The 18,559-nt window shown below is 42.4% G+C and overlaps 1 protein-coding gene across 1 annotated transcript; it reads right to left on the bottom strand.

The window, feature by feature from the left end:
* Positions 1-222: 222 nt before the first annotated feature.
* kbtbd4 (kelch repeat and BTB (POZ) domain containing 4) lies at positions 223-18,545 on the bottom strand. Its single transcript, XM_078549573.1, has 4 exons — positions 18,476-18,545; positions 13,630-14,256; positions 6,796-6,902; positions 223-1,998 (listed from the first exon to the last, which is right to left on the bottom strand). The coding sequence occupies exons 2-4, from the start codon at positions 14,231-14,233 to the stop codon at positions 1,141-1,143; spliced, it is 1,569 nt and encodes a 522-aa protein (XP_078405699.1). The 5' UTR covers positions 14,234-14,256; positions 18,476-18,545; the 3' UTR covers positions 223-1,140.
* Positions 18,546-18,559: the final 14 nt, after the last annotated feature.

Genomic DNA, 18,559 nt, shown 5'->3' with positions numbered 1-18,559 from the left:
TTGGTTTTACAGCTGACCTGACTTAGGGGCTGTGCCTGATTTATCCCTTATTGTGTTAATTTAGTTTATTGTTTTGACTCGAAAAGAGTTACAGATGCAAACCAGCTGTCAATGTCATAATGTACTGATGCACCATTTCAATGTTCCATAGGGCAACATACCTCAGTGAAATACTGTGGACTATTTCCTCTGTATACTATGTGTAATGAAACTGGAAGCCTATTTATTAAGAACGAGTTTATTATACATATGCAGGGGCACAAAGGAAACCTTCCCTGATCACATTTAAAACAAGAAGAATACATTTGTTAAAGCATATATTGCAGAAGTACATTATTTCTCTGTGGTTAATCTTTCAAAAGGAATTGATATCATAATTTTACAATAAATGTTGCCACCTACTTCACTGAAAACTATTTTTGGACATCACTCTCACCTTTATGTAGAATTATGTCTCTCTATCCTAGTTCTGGCTCAATTTCAGATGGGCTGACATAGTTTGTGAGGCAGTATTTATTAAATTGTGTTTACATCAATTCCAAATTAAATTAAAACAGAAGTACAGGTACAGTGTCTCAAAACCAGCAACCTAGGGACCCAGGCTGTGCTGGATTTCAGATCTTGCCTGATTTCGGGTTGAGCTGTTCGAACCATGGGTGTCAAACCGGGTGGGGTGGGGTCAAGGGCTGCTTAGCGTGCGGAAGAGCCTGGTGTACAAGCGGCAAGGGGGTTGACTAGTGAGGTGCCACACTGTGCCAATGCAGAGCCTAGCCAAATGAGCTAGGTAAGTTTTTTTTATTTTACTCAATTAAATTTGATGCATGGTACATTCTAAATATGTCCGGTTTTCAAACAACTGGTTTTTGAACAGCTGGATTTGAGACACTATTGTATTTAAGTTTTGTTCTGAAATGTATCTAAAAAAAAAATCTGCCATGGCTAATGAACTAAATACCTAAAAACTGCCGTTAAACCTCATTTTTGTGTTATATGCAATAGGCATTTGATCACTATTGGTTTTCAGAAAAATAGATGATACAATTAAGGATTGGCATTGAATTAAATTGTGACAATGAACCTTTATAAAAGTTCACAATGTAAAAGCGTCCTGCAAGTTTTAATTTCAGGATTGATTTGAAATCATGCCAAAACAAATTGCCAATTTGTCAGTAGAATCTCAATTCCACTTATTACTGATACTACGGATGTGGCTGGGTTCAGTTTCAAGGTATTGGCATCACCCTTCTTACATTTATCTCTGAAAACATAGATACACCCATTGCAACTAGCAATCTTCCAGAGGGAAGGTACACGACTCCAAACCTCTGGGAAGCGCAGTCTGGTGAAGCTGTCAAGCAGTGGATTGTAACAGACCAAAGAATCCCCCTCAGCTACAATAAAAATCAAATCCTTGTGAATGGCAGCGTGCATACGGCCTGCAAAGGGGAGGAGGTATGACTTTAAGTGGCATGTTCTTGAGTGTGTATCAAAACACTGGATCAGACGTGATGGTTTGGTAAAGAAATCCAGGTCATTCTCCTCCCCACCCAGAAGATAAATAGTCCCGTTCAGGTTAACACCAGCAGCACAAGATACTGCAGTGTCCAGCTGATTGGTTTCAACCCACACATTATCATAGACCACATAATAAATGACAGCGCTGGAAAGTGTATCCTGTAAGGTTTTCCCACCAAGTGAATAAATGGCATCCTCACTTGGCACCGATACCAGCGTGTGCTGAAGGCGATCTCTTGGCAATGATGCGCACTGTTCCCAGTCCATTGTCCCCATGTTACACTTCCACATCCGTCGTGGGATGGGACCACCCACAACATACAGGTCACTGCCATGTTTGCATGCCGCTGTGATTTGCTGACGCAATCTATTTTGCCCACTGACACTAATGGCATCATCATCACAATGCAAGGAAACTGCCAGGGAGTGGGTCCGTGTGTCTTCCTTTCCAATCAGATAAATATGAACAATCTCGCCAATTTCCTGTTTGAAACACAAAACAAATTATAAACCTGATAAACAATGATAACAGTGTTTCTTTAGATGATAATCTGAAAATTAAAATAATAAACTGCATAGTTGTGTCATTACTGAGAGGATTCCAATAGACTATCTTTAGACAGGATGACTTCAGTGCTCACCACCACTTGTTGAGTCATTTTCCTGTTTATTGCTGGAAGCACTTTTTATTGTGAATTGAGTTGAGTGTAAACCAAAAATGTCTCCTCGTTTTCTGTGCAAACCCCATAATGGATCCGTAACTGATGCAGCAAAATAACTGCACCATCCCCTCTGAACAATAATCGACTGAGGTGTTCTCCAAAAACCTGAGTGAATGACCTACAATTTCTCATAACAGCAGGTTTAGTTAGTTAATAAAATATATTTCAAATATTAAACTCCAGAAGGGATGAATAATGGATAAATTTATTTGTCGGAGGTTTATCTTTTTTGGTCCTGATCAGGATTTTGATATGTTAAACTCTGAACAATTGGACCAATGGTTATTCTGGTAATGCAATAAAACACTCCCTCATTAAATCATTGCTGACAATGTTCAAGTTACATTTGATCATGATTAAACCTTCTAGAGGAGCAGCATCTAAACACCGGAATTGGCAGCTATGCTGATATCATCACTTACCCAAACAATCCACCCCACTCAATGAAGCTCGATTGTGAGAGATGCTTTGGGACTCCTCCTGCCTAGAATTTACTGTAATTCTGGTAATTCGTGCTTCAATGTTCTATGATTTACTCAGATCATGATCCTAATCATTGTTCAGTAAGTGAACTTGATAAAAAGAGGAGATACATGCAGAGTGGAAATAAACAGAGTTCAATGTTATTGCTGCAAATGTTAAAACTTATTTTAAAAATAAATTCTTGAGATATGGGCAACATTGGTGAGGTTGAATTTCTTGCCCACCCCACTTTCCCTGACGTGGTGAGCCTAATGCTTGTGGTGAAGCTACTCCCAAAATGGTGTCAGAGAGAGAATACTAGGATGTCGACCCAGAAATGACAAAGGGTCAGCAAAATATGTCTAAGTCACATTGGTGTATGGAGGGATATTTGGAGGGAAGTGTTCTTGTTCACAATGGTAGAGGCGACTAGGAAAGACGGTGTTGTAAAAGTCACCTTAGTGAATTACATTTTAAAAAATGTATTCTTTCATGGGATGTGGGCCATTTCATCCTTTCATAGGATTTGTTGCCCATCCCTAACTGCCCTTGAACTGAGAGGCTTGCTAGGCCATTTCAGGGGGCAGTTAAGAGTCAACCACATTGCTGTGGGTCTGGAATCACAATGTAGGCCAGACTGGGTAAGGGTGGCAGGTTTTCGTCCCTAAAGGACATTAGTGAACCACATGGATTTTTACGACAATCGATACCTAGAGAGCAGGAGTAGGCCATTCGGCCCTTCGAGCCTGCTCCACCCTTCAATATGATCATGGCTGATCCTCTATCTCAACTCCATACTCCCGCTTTCTCTCTATACCCCTTGATGCCCCTAATATCCAAAAAATTATCAATTCCTTTCTTGAATATATACTCAGTGGCCTGGTCTCCACAGCCTTCTGTGGTAGAGAATTCCATTGGTTCACCACCCTCTGAGTGAAGAAATTTTTCCTCATCTCAGTCCTAAATGGCCTGCCCCTTATCCTGAGATTGTGGCCCCTGGTTCTAGACTCCCCAACCAGGGGAAACATCCTCCCTGCATCCAGTCTGTCTGGCCCTGTTAGAATTTTATAGGTTTCAATCAGATCCCCTCTCATTCTTCTAAACTCTAGTGAATACAGGCCCAGTCGAACCAATCTCTCCTCATACGACAGCCCTGCCCGGTATCAGCCTAGTGAACCTTCGCTGCACTCCCTCTTTGACAAGTATATCCTTCCTTAGGTAGGGAGACCAAAACTGCACGTAATACTCCAGGTGTGGTCTCACCAAGCCCCTGTATAACTGCAGTAAGACATCCCTACTCCTGAACTCAAATCCTTTTGCAATGAAGGCCAACATACTATTTGCCCTCCTAATTGCTTGCTGCACCTGCCTGTTTACTTTCATTGACTGGTGTACAAGGACACCCAGATCCCTTTGTACATCCACATTTCCCAATATATCATCATTTAAATAATACTCTGCCTTTCTGTTTTTCACACCGAAGCGTATAACTTCACATTTATCAACGTTATACTGCATCTGCCATGTGTTTGCCCACACACAACTTGTCTAAATCGCCCTGAAGCCTCCTTGCATCCTCCTCACAACCCCCCCCAGTTTTGTGTCATCAGCAAACTTGGAAATGTTGCATTTGGTTTCCTCATCTAAGTTATTTATATATATCATGAATAGCTGGGGCCCAAGCACTGATCCCTATGGTACACCACTAGTCAACGCCTGCCACCCGGAAATAGACCCATTTATTCCTACTCTCTGTTTCTAGCCTGTCAACCAATTCTCAATCCACGCCAGTATATTATCCCCAATCCCATGTGCTTTAATTTTGCCCACTAGCCTCTTATGTGGGACCTTATCAAAAGCCTTCTTGAACTCCAAATACACCACATCCACTGGTTTTCCCTTATCTATTCTATTAGTTACAACCCCAAAAAACTCCAGTAGATTAGTTAAGCATGGTTTCCCTTTCATAAACCCATGCTGACTTTGTCTAATCCCGTTAATGCTTTCCAAATGTTCTGTTACCACGTCTTTTATAATAGACTCTAGCAATTTCCCCACTACTGATGTTAGTCTAACTGGTCTGTAATTCTCTGTTTTTTCTCTCCCTCCTTTTTTAAATAGTGGGGTTACATTTGCCACCCTTCAATCTGTAGGAACTGCTCCAGAGTCTATAGAATTTTGGAAGATGACTACCAATGCATCTAATATTTACAGGGCCACTTCCTTTAGTACTCTGGGATGTAGATTATCAGGCCCTGGAGATTTTTCAGCCTTTAACCCCATTAATTTCTCTAGCACCTTTTTTTTTTACTAATACTGATTTTCTTCAATTCCTCCCTCTCACTAGACCCTTGGTTCCCTAACATTTCTGGGAAATTATTTGTGTCCTCTTTTGTGAAGACAGAACCAAAACGTTTCCCCATTTCTGACTGTAAGGGACCTTTTTCTCTTCACATATTTATATAAGCTTTTACGGTCAGTTTTTATGTTTCTTGCAAGTTTACTCTCATACTCCATTTTCCCTTTCTTGATCAATCTTTTTGCTGAATTCTAAACTGCTCCCAATCCTCAGAATTGCTGATGATAGTTTCATGGTCACCATTAGTGAGACTAGCTTTCAATTCCAGATATTATTAATTAAATTTAAATTCCACCAGCTGCCATGGTGGGATTTGAACCCCCTGTCCCCAGGGCATCAGTCTGGGCTTCTGGATTACTAGTCCAGTGATGTTACCACTCGGCCACTGTCTCCTCCATGTAAACAAACTGCAGCTACAGTGTGCTGTTCAGTTTCAGAGTCACTTCTCTATTCTGGATGATGTTCTGTGTTAAGTATTGTTTAGCTGTTCCTATCCAAGCAAGTGGTCAGTATTCCATCATATTCCAAACCAGAGCCTTCTAAAGGTTGAGGGAATCAGGAGGTAAGCCGTTCATCATGGAGTTGTCACCGTCGGCTGTCCCTTGATTCTGGGATGATGTTACTCCGGGTCGCGAGTTTCTGCCACGGGTCTTCACGTGGCTGAACAGGCCTGCAGATCTCTGGCACACGGGGGGCAGGACATTCCACAAGCTGAGGGATCCACAGCGCAGGATTTTCTTCCTTTTCTTTCCTTCTCTGCTTCATCGTTAAGATGCCGTGACTCAAAGCGCGATGCAGCTTGAAGGACAATTATCACCATTCTGAACAGTTGGCAGCGAGCTGCTTCCAGTTATTAATGTCAATGCTGCCGTGCTTTAAGCAGAACTTCAGAGTGTCTTTGAAGGGTTTTCTTTTCCTTCCCTGGAACGTTGGCCATTTGAGGGCTGCCATGAGTGTCAAATCTATGACTTGCTGTTGCAGCCATTTTGTTGGCTTGGCTGGACCAGTTAGCTTTTGATCAGTGGCGATCCCCCTCATAAAATAGTGGAAAATTTGGCAATGGTTGTGATCTTGAAGGTTAAGGGTAAATGGTTGGACATTCTGTTGTTCAAGATAGTCATTACTCGTACTTATGTGGCATACACTTGGCTGCCCAAGCTTGGTATCATCCAGACCCTACTACAATCTGGCATGAGCAGTTCCATTATCAGAGGAGTTGCTAATAAAGCTGAACACTGTGGAATTGTTAGCAAACAGTCCCAATCCTTATGATGGATGGAAGGATCGCTGATGAAACAGCTGGAGATAGTTGGGCTGAGGACGCTTTCCTGAGGAATTCCTGCCATCATGTTCTGAAGCTCAAAATGCGATTTATCCGTAAAGAATGTTGTATTATTCAGAACTCTGCAAATCCACTCACCCAACATTCACCCAACATTCACCCAACACTCACCCAACATTCACCCAACATTCATCCAACATTCACCCAACATTCACCCAACACTCACCCAACATTCACCCAACATTCATCACTATACTTAATTCACCTGATCAATGCTTCTCATTGTTTGCAACAATTTGAAATAATGCATTTCTGTTAAGGGTAAAAGCTAAATTCCAAAGTCTATAAATAGCAATTTTCTGCAGGACTATTTCTTTCTCACACACATAGGGCACTTTAATTTCAGAGGATGTATTGGTGGAGCATTTACACTGGCAAATTTTGAGGTAACATACCTTTAAACTGGATGTCAGATTCTCAGAGTATCGTGCTCGCTCTTCCTTGTTATGATCTATCCAAGTCTCTATGGCTTTGGCAGGCTTCTGAGAGCTGGGAACACCATCTACAGTATCGTGAAAAGAAAAGGTTCTTTAGTTTCCTAGCATCATTTGCTGATTTTTGCCTTGCTTCGACCCCGCTTGACAGTGGTGTGCTCCAGTTTACTTGGAGCCCTGTACATATGCTTTTACATGTATGTTGTAGTCTGGAACTATGGATAGTGATGGTAGAGGCTCTGATTTCTTCCCATCACATGGCTGACCAGGAATCTCTTCCGCTCTTACTGCCTGCCATTGGCGTGTGTGGGAAGAATTTGCAGGTTGATATTCAATCTGCTTGGCCTCGTTATGAACACATCCTCCTTGGCCATCAAATTCTGAAATGGGACCCGAACCTGGAGCTTCTGGCTCAGAGGCAGGGATGCCACTACACCACAAGACCTCCTCACTACCCTGTTTATACATGTAAAAAGCCCCAACAACTTCCACGGTCTGCCCATTCCAATTTTTCTGTGGATTTTGATTTAGGCTTAAATCAAGTTAAGACCACAACATGATTTTCATGTCAAATCAGGGTTTCACCATTACCTCCTCAATCCACCCACTTAATCATGGGCAGCACACAGGAGGCGACCATTTCCAGTACTATTTAAAGAGATCATTAGCTGCAGTAAGAGAAAGTTTGAAGCAGGTCTGGTACTCAGTTTTCCTTGATTATTTTAAGAATTTTGAACATTAAGTGCATTAATCCCGCTAATCTTTCCAGCTCCCTCCTTTAAGGGGCTGCCACAAGCCCATAATCACTGTCTGCCTCTCTGGATTTCCTGCAGCTACCTAGGAGCAGTGTCATTCTCGCTGGCAGCTTGCCTATTCAACGCTAACTAGCCTGACTACAAAATTCAATTGGGTCTATTGCCAGTTTTCCTGCCCATCACTTGCCTGATTCTGATGGAGAAGTAAATCATTTTCGCTGTCTCACTTATACAGCCCATTACTGTTATAAGTCCATGGAAAAAAGTTATGAATCTTATCTTAATGTAAATGACTTGTGCTCTCTTTAACCAACAGCTTGAACTGATGATTACTTCAATACATTAATGTTGATTAATCTCTTACCAAATAAGTATATTTTCTTGATGAGAAATTAATCTAAGATAGTACACTAAAATAATTACCAGGTCAAAACATTAGTCATAGGAAGGATTAGTTTAACTTTGGTGGTGGGGAAACTTCTAGAAATAATTTGGGACAAAAGTAATTAGTCACATGGACAAATGTGGGTTAATTAAGGAGAGCCAGCATGGATTTCTTAAGAGAAAATCGTGTTTGACTAACTTCCTGGTGTTTTTTGAAGCGGTAACAGAAAAGGTTGATGAGGACAATGCTGTTGATGTGGTGTACATAGACTTCCAAAAGGCATTTGATATAGTGCCACACAACAGACTTATCAGAAAAGCTGGAGCTCATGGAATGAAAGGGACAGTAGCAACATGGATACAAAATTAGCTGAGTGACAGGAAACAGAGAGTAATGAATAATGGATGTTTTTTGTGCTGGAGTAGGTTTGTACTGGAGATCCACAGGGGTCAGTGTTGGGACCCTTGCTCTTCCATATACATGTTAATGATCTAGACCTTTGTGTACAGAGCATAAATTCAAAATTTGCAGATGATATAAAACTTGGAAGCATTGTGAACTGTGAGCAGGATAGGCAATTTGGTGAAATGGGCAGACAGGTGGCAAATGAAGTTCAATGTGGAAAAATGTGAAGTTATTCATCTTGGCAGGAAGAACATGGATAAACAATATAAAATAAAGGGTACAATTCTAAAGGGGGTGCAGGAGCGAAGGGACCTGGGTGTATACGTACATGAGTCACTGAAGATGGCAGGACAGGTTGAGAAAGCAGTTATTAAAACAGTATCCCGGGCTTTATTAATGGGGGAATAGAGTACAAGAGCAAGGAGGTTATGTTGAATTTATACAAGTCACTGGTTCAGCCTCAGCTGGAGTATTGTGTCTAGTTCTGGGCGCTGCACTTTAGGAAGGATGTGGGGGCATTAGAGGCAGAAAAGATTAACAAGAATAGTTCCAGCGATGAGGAACTTCAGTTATGAAGACAGATTGGAGAAGTTTGGACTGTTTGCCATCGAGAAGAGAAGGTTGAGAAAAGATTTGACAGAAGTATTCAAAATCATGAGCGGTTTGGACAGAGTAGATAGGGAGAAACTGTTCCCATTGGCAGAATGATCGAGAATGGGAGGGGACAGATTTAAAGCAATTGGCAAAAGAAGCAGAAGCGATATGAGGAAAAACTCATTGACACAAAGAATAGTTAGTGTTTGGAATGCACTGCCTCAGAGGGTAGTGGAGGCAGGTTCAAATGAAACATTCAAAAGGGAATTAGACAATTATGTGAAAAGGAAGAATATGCAGGGTTAAGGGGAGAAGGCGGGAGAATGGCACTAGGTGAATTGCTCATTTGGAGAGCTGGTGCAGACACGATGGGCCAAATGGCCTCCTTCTGTGCAGTGACAATTCTGTCATTCTATTCACAATAAATAAGATTCATTACTTTCTATCATGTAATCCAGGGTGGATCCATTTCTCTGACAAGAAATAGGGGAGAGACAGTGCCTGAATTCTTAAAAAGATAATTCACAATATCATAAAAATGGCTACAGAACAGAAAGTGGTCATTCAGCCCATCTTGTCTTTGCTGGCTCTCTGCAAGACCAACTCCCTAGTCCCACTTTCCTGGCTTTTTCCTATGGTTCAGCATATTTTTCCTCCTGAGATAATAATCCAATTCTCTTTTGAAAGCCATGATTGCGCCTACAAATGAATTAGGAGCAGGAATAGGTCATTCAGCCCCTCAAACCTGCTCCGTTGTTCGATAAGATCATGGCTGATCTGATTGTGGGCTCAACTTTCCTGTCTACTCCTGATACCTTTTGACTCTCTTGTCAGTCAAGGATCTATCTAAGTCAGCCTTAAAGATATTCAATGACCCAGCCTCTGCTGCTTTCTAACAGAGAGTTCCACAGACTAATGATCCTTTGACACAAAAAAATTCTCATCTCCATCTTAAATCGGAGAACCTTTATTTTTAAACTGTGTCCCCTAGTTCTAGTCTCTCCCATGAGGGGAAACATCCTCTCAGCATCCATCCTGTTGAGTCCCCTCAGGATCTTATATGTTTCAATAAGATCACCTCTCAATCTTCCCAACTTCAATGGATACAGGCCCAACCTGTCCGACCTTTCCTCACCACCCCCCCAACATCCCAGGTATCAGGCAAGTGAACATTCTCTGAACTGCAAATGTAACCCCACTATTTAAAAAAGGAGGGAGGGAGAAAGCAACAAATTGCAGATCAGTTAGCCTAACCTCAGTAGCAGAGAAAATGCTAGAGTCTATTATAAAGGATGTGATAACAGGCAGCTTAGAAAATACCAACAGGATTAGACAAAGTCAACATGGATTTATGAAAGGGAAATCAGGTTTGACAAACCTATTGGAGTTTTTTGAGGATGTAACTAGCAGGATAAGGGAGAACCAGCTGCTGTGGTGTATTTGGATTTTCAGAAGCTTTTGATAAAGTCCCACATAAGAGGTTAGTGTGTAAAATTAAAGCACATGGGATTGAGGGAATTATATTGGCATGGATTGAGAATTGGTTAGCAGGCAGGAAACAGAATAGGAATAAATGGGTCTTTTTCAGAGTGGTAGGCAGTGACTAGTGGGGTACCACACGGATCAGTGCTTGGGCCCCAGATATTCACAAAAGATATCAATGATTTGGATGAGGGAACCAAATGTAATATTTACAAGTTTGCTGATGATATAAAACTTGGTGGGAATGTGAGTGATGAGGAGCGTGTTAAGAGGCTTCAAGGTGATTTAGACAGGTTGAGTGAGTTGGTAAATACATGGCAGATGCAGTATAACGTGGATAAGTGTGAAGTTATCCACTTAAGTTGGAAAAACAGAATGGCAGAGTATTATTTAAGTGGTGATAGATTGGGAAATGTTGATGTACAAAGGCACCTGTAGACCTTGTAGACCATAAGACGTAGGAGCAGAAGTAGGCCATTCAGCCCATCGAGTCTGCTTCACCATTCAATGAGATCATGGCTGATCTGATAATCCTCAACTCCACTTTCCTGCCTTTTTCCCATAGCCCTTAATTTCCTTACTGATTAAAAATCTGTCCATCTCAACTTTGTACACCAATCACTGAAAGCTAGCATGTAGGTGCAGCAAGCAGTTAAGAAGGCAAATGGTATGTTGGCCTTCATTGTGAGAGGATTTGAGTACAGGAGCAAGGATTTCTTACTGCAGCTGTACAGGGCCTTGGTGAGATCACACTTGGAGTATTGTGTGCAGTTTTGGTCTCCTTACCTAAGAAAGGATATACTTGCTATAGAGGGGGTGCAGCGAAGGTTCACCAGACTGATTCCTGGGATGGCAGGATTGTCGTACGAGGAGAGATTGGACCGACTAGGCCCTGTATTCACTGAAGTTTAGAAGAATGAGGGAGGATCTCATTGAAACGTATAAAATTCTGACAGGGGCGGACAGACTGGATGCAGGGGTGATGTTTCCTGTGGTTGGGGGGTCTAGAACAAGGGGTCACAGTCTCAGGATACGGGGTAGACCATTTAGGACTGAGATGAGGAGAAACTTTTTCACTCAGAGGGTGGTGAACCTGTGGAATTCTCTACCGCAGAGGCTGTGGAGGGCAAGTCACTAAATATATTTAAGAAGGAAATAGATTTCTAGACTCTAAAGGCGCCAAGGACTATTGGGAGAGCCCAGGCTGAGATAGAGGACCAGCAATGAGCATAATGAATGGTGGGTGGGTTCGAAGGCCGAATGGCCTACTCTTGTTCCTATTTCCTATGTTCCTATGCTTCTAAATAAGGAGAGTAAAACTGTACACAGTACTCTCGATGTGGTCTCACTAACACCCTGTACGACTAGTAAAACATCCCGACTGTTATATTCCATTCCTCTGTAATTAATGAAAATTCCATTCGCCGTCCTAATCACTTGCTGCACCTAAAATTGTTTAATTTTCCCTAGTTTAAATGAAGCAAAATCCTACTTAAAACTACCTTCATCGCTTTTGTTTGCTGTGTTTCATCCTGGTTTATTTCCATTTATCATATAACGGGGATGAACCATCTGGCTTTACTAATACTGAACTGTAGCTGCGCACGCACTCAGTTAAAAAGTGAGGGGTGAAATATCTTTAAAATAGGAACTTTTTAAAATCATAAATGACCCTAGTACTGAAGTTATATTCCCAGATATTCCATTTTCAAAGTTAAGCGCTCATATTCGCAGATCATTAATTATAGAGTAAAACAGACCATTTCTCATTTTTATTATTTTACCAAAAACTTTCTCTTTCATAGCCTTTGAGATGCAGATTGTGAACATATTTTGTATAAATGAAGGCAATACCTTTGTAGAAAGACTTCCCAAGACGGTGGAGTTGTGGTAATGTCACTAGACTAGTAATCCAGGGGCCCAGGCTAATGCCCTGGGGAAATGGGTTCGAATCCCACCGTGGCAGCTGGTGGACTATAAAGCTAGTCTCAGTAATGGTGACCATGAAACTATCATCAATTGTCATGATGCCTTTTAGGGAAGGAAATGTGCCGTCATTACCTGGTCTGGCCTACATGTGACTCCAGACCCACGGCAATGTGGTTGACTCTTAACTACCCTCTGGAATGGCTGAGCAAGCCAAGGGCAATTCGGGATGGGCAATTCGGGATGGGCAATTCGGGATGGGCAATTCGGATGCCAGTGACGCCCACATCACATGAAAGAATGAAGAACATTCCACATCTAATGATTATGTAGATAGTATAAGATGTAATTGGCGCTACATCAGAGGAGCATACTAAATCATTCAGACTTTAATCACTTCACAAAATGAGTTCAAGGCCTTGGAGAGGGTGCAGAGTTAATTTGTCAGAATGATACCAGGGATGTGGAAAAACTTGAAAAGCTGGAATACTCTTCTAAGAGCAGAGAAGATCAAGGGAAGATTTAATGAAGATGCTTTGATGTCAAGGAGAATTCTCCAGAGGATCGTGGCAGACTTATGAATGGCCCCCACAGAAGTAAAATAACTTTAAAATTAATGCGTCTTAGAAGAGAATTCTTGGGGGAAGTAACCTGAGTGCATAACATATGTAGTTATAAACCGTACTGTTAATAGCGCTTGTTTATTTAAGTCTTTTAAATACAATAAAGTTTCTTTTTGTTTTTAAAAAAAGTGAAATCTTCTGGCATAGTTCTATTGGTTAAACAAGGTATTTGGATTTGTCTTTCAATGTTAAAGGTCTCTAACTGGATCATTCCAATATTTCTTAATATACTAGAAATTGTTTATTCTTTTAGTATGTCTGCACAATTATCTGCCATGTCAAACAGTGTTCCCTCCAATGCTGAGGGCTTAGATACCACAAAGGGGCATCGTACAGTTCGCTTAAACGTAAAAACAGAAAATGCTGGAAATACTCAGCAGGTCTGGCAGCATCTGCGGAGAGAAACAAGAGTTAACGTTTCAGACCTGTGACCTTTCATCTGAAACCTTAACTCTGTTTCTCTCTCCACACACGCTGCCAGACCTGCTGAGTATTTCCAGCATTTTCTGTTTTTCTTTCCGATTGCCAGCATCTACAGTGTTTTCATTTACAAGTAATGATCCTGCCAGAAGTTCCCTTATAGGAAAAATTAAAAATGATTCTGCTCAAGCAGAAAAAGACATACCTTTAATGATGTCCGTGAACAGTCTTACAGGTAGTTTCACAAAATCTTCTGTCTTGTGAAGCTGTGACAGGTGTGTTTTTGCACATTGTTTTGCTGCTGTGTATAGTTTCTGGTCACTGTGCTGATCGGCTAACCACATGACCTGTAAACAGTTCCTGATGTCAACTGTCCGAGCCAGGAATCGAGAGCACTCTTCAAAAAGTGAGGTCAGCTGGTACATATCTGCCACCTCATATGTCTCCTGGAGATCCTCCACTCTCAACTTTACAGTACCCCGGTAAATATAATCCACAAGGAGCTGGAAAACACTCGCATTCACATCTTTGAGTTCTATAACATCGTTGTGAGCCTCCTTTAAATTTGAGGTAAACATGGAACGGAAGAAGCAGCTCTGAGCAGACAGCACTAGCCGGTGGAGCTGGAATTCTTTCCCTTCCACGGAGATCGTGACGTCTGCAAACAGCCTGTCTTCAAGGCACAGATCCATTATACTCTGAGCAACTCGTACAGAATGGAACCTGTCTGTGAAGGTATAGCTCATGAAGTAACTCTCATCTGTTGTACCTGCAATGGTTGCACCTCCTACATCACCACTTGGCTCCATTTCACAACTGGTAAAACGAGGACCTATGGGGACAATTTCATTTTAAAAGGTTATGTCGCTTACAATTTTCTCTGTATTTTTGTATTGAGAAACTTCTCTGTGTTACTGGATCACAAAGTTAGTAATCCCTTTTGCCAATCTGCATCTATCAAAAAAAGAAAGAAAAACCATGAACATCGTACGTCACCAATAATATAAAGCTGCAATGCCTTGCTTGGATGTAAATACCTAGAACCTGGATTAAATCTGTGCACAAACATTTGAGCCAATCATAGTGGAATTAAACAGAATGAGCAGATGTGGCAATGGTGCTCATGATGAAACACAAAGAGAAAAGCAATGTACAATGCTGCTACAAAGCCATTAACTTTACTTAACAGGAGGTTCAAATGGAATTAATATACAATCAATTAAATAGATTCAAATGATCTTCTCTCTGACAGGATTTCTATTTGTCTCTTTTACCTTGTTCACGTATTAACTAAAACTTGCTTTCACAGCCATACCTCTTCGCTCAGCACCCGTCTCCAGCTCTGACTTATTCCAACTGAAGTTCTACCATCATATTTCAGATCCACTTACAATCACAACGCCACTGAAACCACTGCTCTTCCCACATCCTGAGATCTATTTTCGACAGGACAGTTACATACACGCTCTCAGCCTCTCTCAGCACCACTGACTCTATCTCAAAGCTGCTCTGTCTGCAGCCCCATTTCAGCCATTACCGTATTCAGTATTTAACAAAAAATATTTCTTCCTTTTAGGTATTGGTGATTACAAGCTTCAACAACTCTTGGATACCAATGCTCCTTGGAATGCTTCTGTTCCTTTTGTTTCCTCTGACTCCATCTCTCCTTCCAATTTCACACTTTGCTGTGTTTTCCCACAAACAATCAGTCCTCAGCAAAGAGTTTAACTTCATCCACTTACAGCTCGAGTTCAGCTCGAGTGCTGCACCAGGCTGAGCTCCGCCCATCAGCTTCACTTCCTCGTTCACCTCATTGGTCAGGATATTCCCCCCACTCTGTGCAGTGGACCCTTCCTCCTGTCTTCAGAAATCTCCCTCCACCTAAACCCCTCCCTCTGGCCTCCGACCCTCTCTCGGTCTTTAAATTGGAAAATGTCGGTGTGACATCACCATCTCAATTTTTCTACCCTGCTTTGCTCACTCATCCAAACCCACCTTCATCTGAACTTGCAGTCTTCATCTTCCACCCCACCATCAACACATCATCCTCTGCTATTTCTGTCACCTCCCGTGTGATGCCATCATCAAACTCACCTTCCCCTCCCTTTTCAGCCTTCTGAATGGACCGTTCCATCTGAACCTGCTCCGTTCCTCAGTCACACTCTTCCGGTCACACACTGCACTTCCCTTGACAATCGCATCAGCTTCACACACTAACCACCCACCCTGATTTTTACACAGCAGCTACTGTGGTGATTCTGCTCCTCCCACTTACACCTCCTCTAGACCTTTCATTTGTTTCTTGTCCCATTACCAGTCTATATCCAAATGCAGCAAGACTTGGACAATATCCAGGCTTGGGCTGGCAAGTGGCAAGTAACATTCACGCCGCACGAGTGCCAGGAAATGACCATGTCCAACAAGCGAGAATCTAACCATCACCTCTTGATGTTCAATGGCATTGTCAACACTGAATCCCCCACCATCAACATCCTGGGGGTTATCATTGACCAGAAACTGAACTGGAGTAGCCATATAAATACTGTGGCTACAAAAGCAGGTTAGAGGCTAGGAATCGTGCGATAAGCAACTCACCTCCTTAATCCCCAAAGCCTGTCCACCATCTACAAGGCACAAGTCAGGAGTGTGATGGAATACTCCCCACTTGCCCTGAGGAGTGCAGCTCCCACAACACTCAATAAGCTTGACACCATCCAAGACAAAGCAGTCCACTTGATTGTCACCCCATCCACAAACATTCACTCCCTCCACCACTGACGCATAGTAGCAGCAGTGTGTACCATCTACAAGGTACACTGCAGGTATTCACCAAGGCTCCTTCGACAGCGCCTTCCCAACCCATGACCACTACCATCTAGAAGGACAAGGACAGCAGATAGATGGGAACACCACCATCTGGAAGTTCCTCTCCAAGCCACTCACCATCCTGACTTGGAAATATATCGCCGTTCCTTCACTGTCATTGGGTCAAAATCCTGGAACTCCCTCCCTAACAGCACCGTGTGTGTACCTACACCACATGGATTGCAGTAGTTCAAGAAGGCAGCTCACCACAACCTTCCCAAGGGCAATTAGATATGGGCAATAAATGCTGGGCCCACATCCCATAATTGAATCAAAAAAAAAATCTCCTTTGGTCTTGCAGCATTATCCCTTCTGTTATTTAATCACTCCTGTCTTCCATCCTATCACAGATCTTCTCTCTGTTCTTTCCTTCCCTCCCCTCCTTCTCTGTCTCTGCACTTATACATCTATCATTTTTTCCAGTTCTGATGAAACATTAACTCTGTTTCTCTCTCCACAGATGCTGCCTGACCTGCTGAATACTTGCAGCATTTTCAGTTTTTATTTCAGATTTCCAGGATCAGCAGTATTTAGATTTTGGAATCAAATCATGATTTGTTCACCAAACAAACTGAGATTTTAAAAGGAAAAGATAATCTCATAAATAGGATGAAATTCCAGCAGATTCAACATTTAAATAAAAGGACATCAAACTGAACAGCAGTGAATTCGTAATATTCTGTCATACAGATAGTGAGAAAATAGTAATTTAAAAAATACTGACCACATTATGACCCCATGAAGACAGTAAAAAGAACAGAAACTTTACATTTCAAACTTTGAGTGATATTAAAAAGATCAGCCTCCTCGCCATGTAGCATCACTGTGATGTCACCATGGGATATCATTAGAATTACGATTCCCCAAAGTTCGACAATTATTTATTTTATGCTGACTTCTAAATTTGTCAAGTTGGACTGACAAAACCTGTCAACAACCATGGCTCAGTACATCTTTCATGTTAAATATAATGTTAAGAGACAAACTAATTATTTTTGTGAGATGTTAGTGTATCTAAAATTGATATTTGTTAAAAATTGTGTCATATGACTGTGACTTCCCTCCCTCCCTCCAAGAACCACGATGGGGTTCCCCTTGTCCGCACCTTCACCGCACCAGCCTCTCTATTCAAAGGATTATCTTCCACCAACTCCAGCATGCTGCTACCACCAGACACATCTTTCCCTCCCCTGAAGAGACGTTCTTTCCATGACACCCTGGTCCACTCCTCAATCACCCCTCCCCTTCCCACACAATTGCAGGAGGTGTCACACATAAACCCTTTACCACCTCACCAGCCAAGGCCCAAACACTCCTTCCAGGTGAAGCAGTAATTTACTTGCACTTCTTTCAATTTAGTCTGCTATATTTGCTGCTCACAGTGCAGACTGGGTGATTGCTTTGCGAACACCTCCACTCAAACCTCTGAGCTTCTGGTCGCTTCACATTTTAATTTTCCATCTTGCTCTCACCCTGACCGCCGTACCTTTGACTACACACCTGTTTCTAACAGAGCTGAATGGAAGCTCGAGGAAGAGCACTTTGGTTTGGAACGACGACGCTTTCAGGTCTCCACACTGACTGCACTCATGGTGAAAATTCCCCAGCGGAAGATTCTGGAGGGAAATCTCACCAGGTGCCAACAGTGAATTTAACAATTTCAGATGAGGAACATAGGAAATAGGAGCAGGACCAGGCCGCTCGGCCCCTCGAGCCTGCTCTCCCATTCCATGGGGTCAAGGCTGACCTTCCACCTCGAGGGTCACTTTCCTGCACAATCCCCTCGATGTCTTTAATATCCAGAAATCTGCCCGTCTCTTGTCTTAAACACCCTGAGTTTCCTCAGCCTCTGGGACAGAGAATCTCAGGGGATCCACCTGGGGATCCACCTCCCCCTGAGGGAAGAGATTCCTCCTGATTCTCAGCCTGGCCCGGGTCTCTGCCCCATGTCCTTCCCCCTGGGTTTATTTTGCTTTTTGATGGTAAATGTTTATGAATCTGAAACTCTCTGTCTGACCTGCCGAGGATTTCACTCTTTTGTTGAATATTTTCTGCTCTTTCTCCGGGTTTTCAGCACCCGAACCGCAACAATAACAATAAATTAAATCAATCAACCCGGGGACAAGTCATTAAAGCGGGAGGAGGGAGGGATTCTCCCCGTCTCCCCGGTCCCGGCCCCGCTTTACCTGCACAGCGGCGGCGGCCACAACCCGACAGACACGGGGGACCGGAAAGGGGGGAGGACCGGGTCCGGGGGACCGGAAATGGGG

This window comes from Cetorhinus maximus, chromosome 9, assembly GCF_964194155.1.
Source record: "Cetorhinus maximus chromosome 9, sCetMax3.hap1.1, whole genome shotgun sequence".
NCBI lineage: Eukaryota > Metazoa > Chordata > Chondrichthyes > Lamniformes > Cetorhinidae > Cetorhinus > Cetorhinus maximus.
The sequence above is the reverse complement of the archived record's forward strand: the minus strand, read 5'-3'. Positions and strand labels throughout refer to the sequence as shown.

What these genes read in the sequence shown, in the direction of transcription:
- kbtbd4 (XM_078549573.1), bottom strand. Translation starts at nt 14,233, where the DNA reads ATGGAGCCAAGTGGTGATGTAGGAGGTGCAACCATTGCAGGTACAACA. An exon ending in GTTCACGGACATCATTAAAG is followed by an intron (nt 6,903 to 13,629) that starts GTATGTCTTTTT and finishes ACGATACTGTAG; the next exon opens with ATGGTGTTCCCAGCTCTCAG. An exon ending in ATCTGACATCCAGTTTAAAG is followed by an intron (nt 1,999 to 6,795) that starts GTATGTTACCTC and finishes TGTTTCAAACAG; the next exon opens with GAAATTGGCGAGATTGTTCA.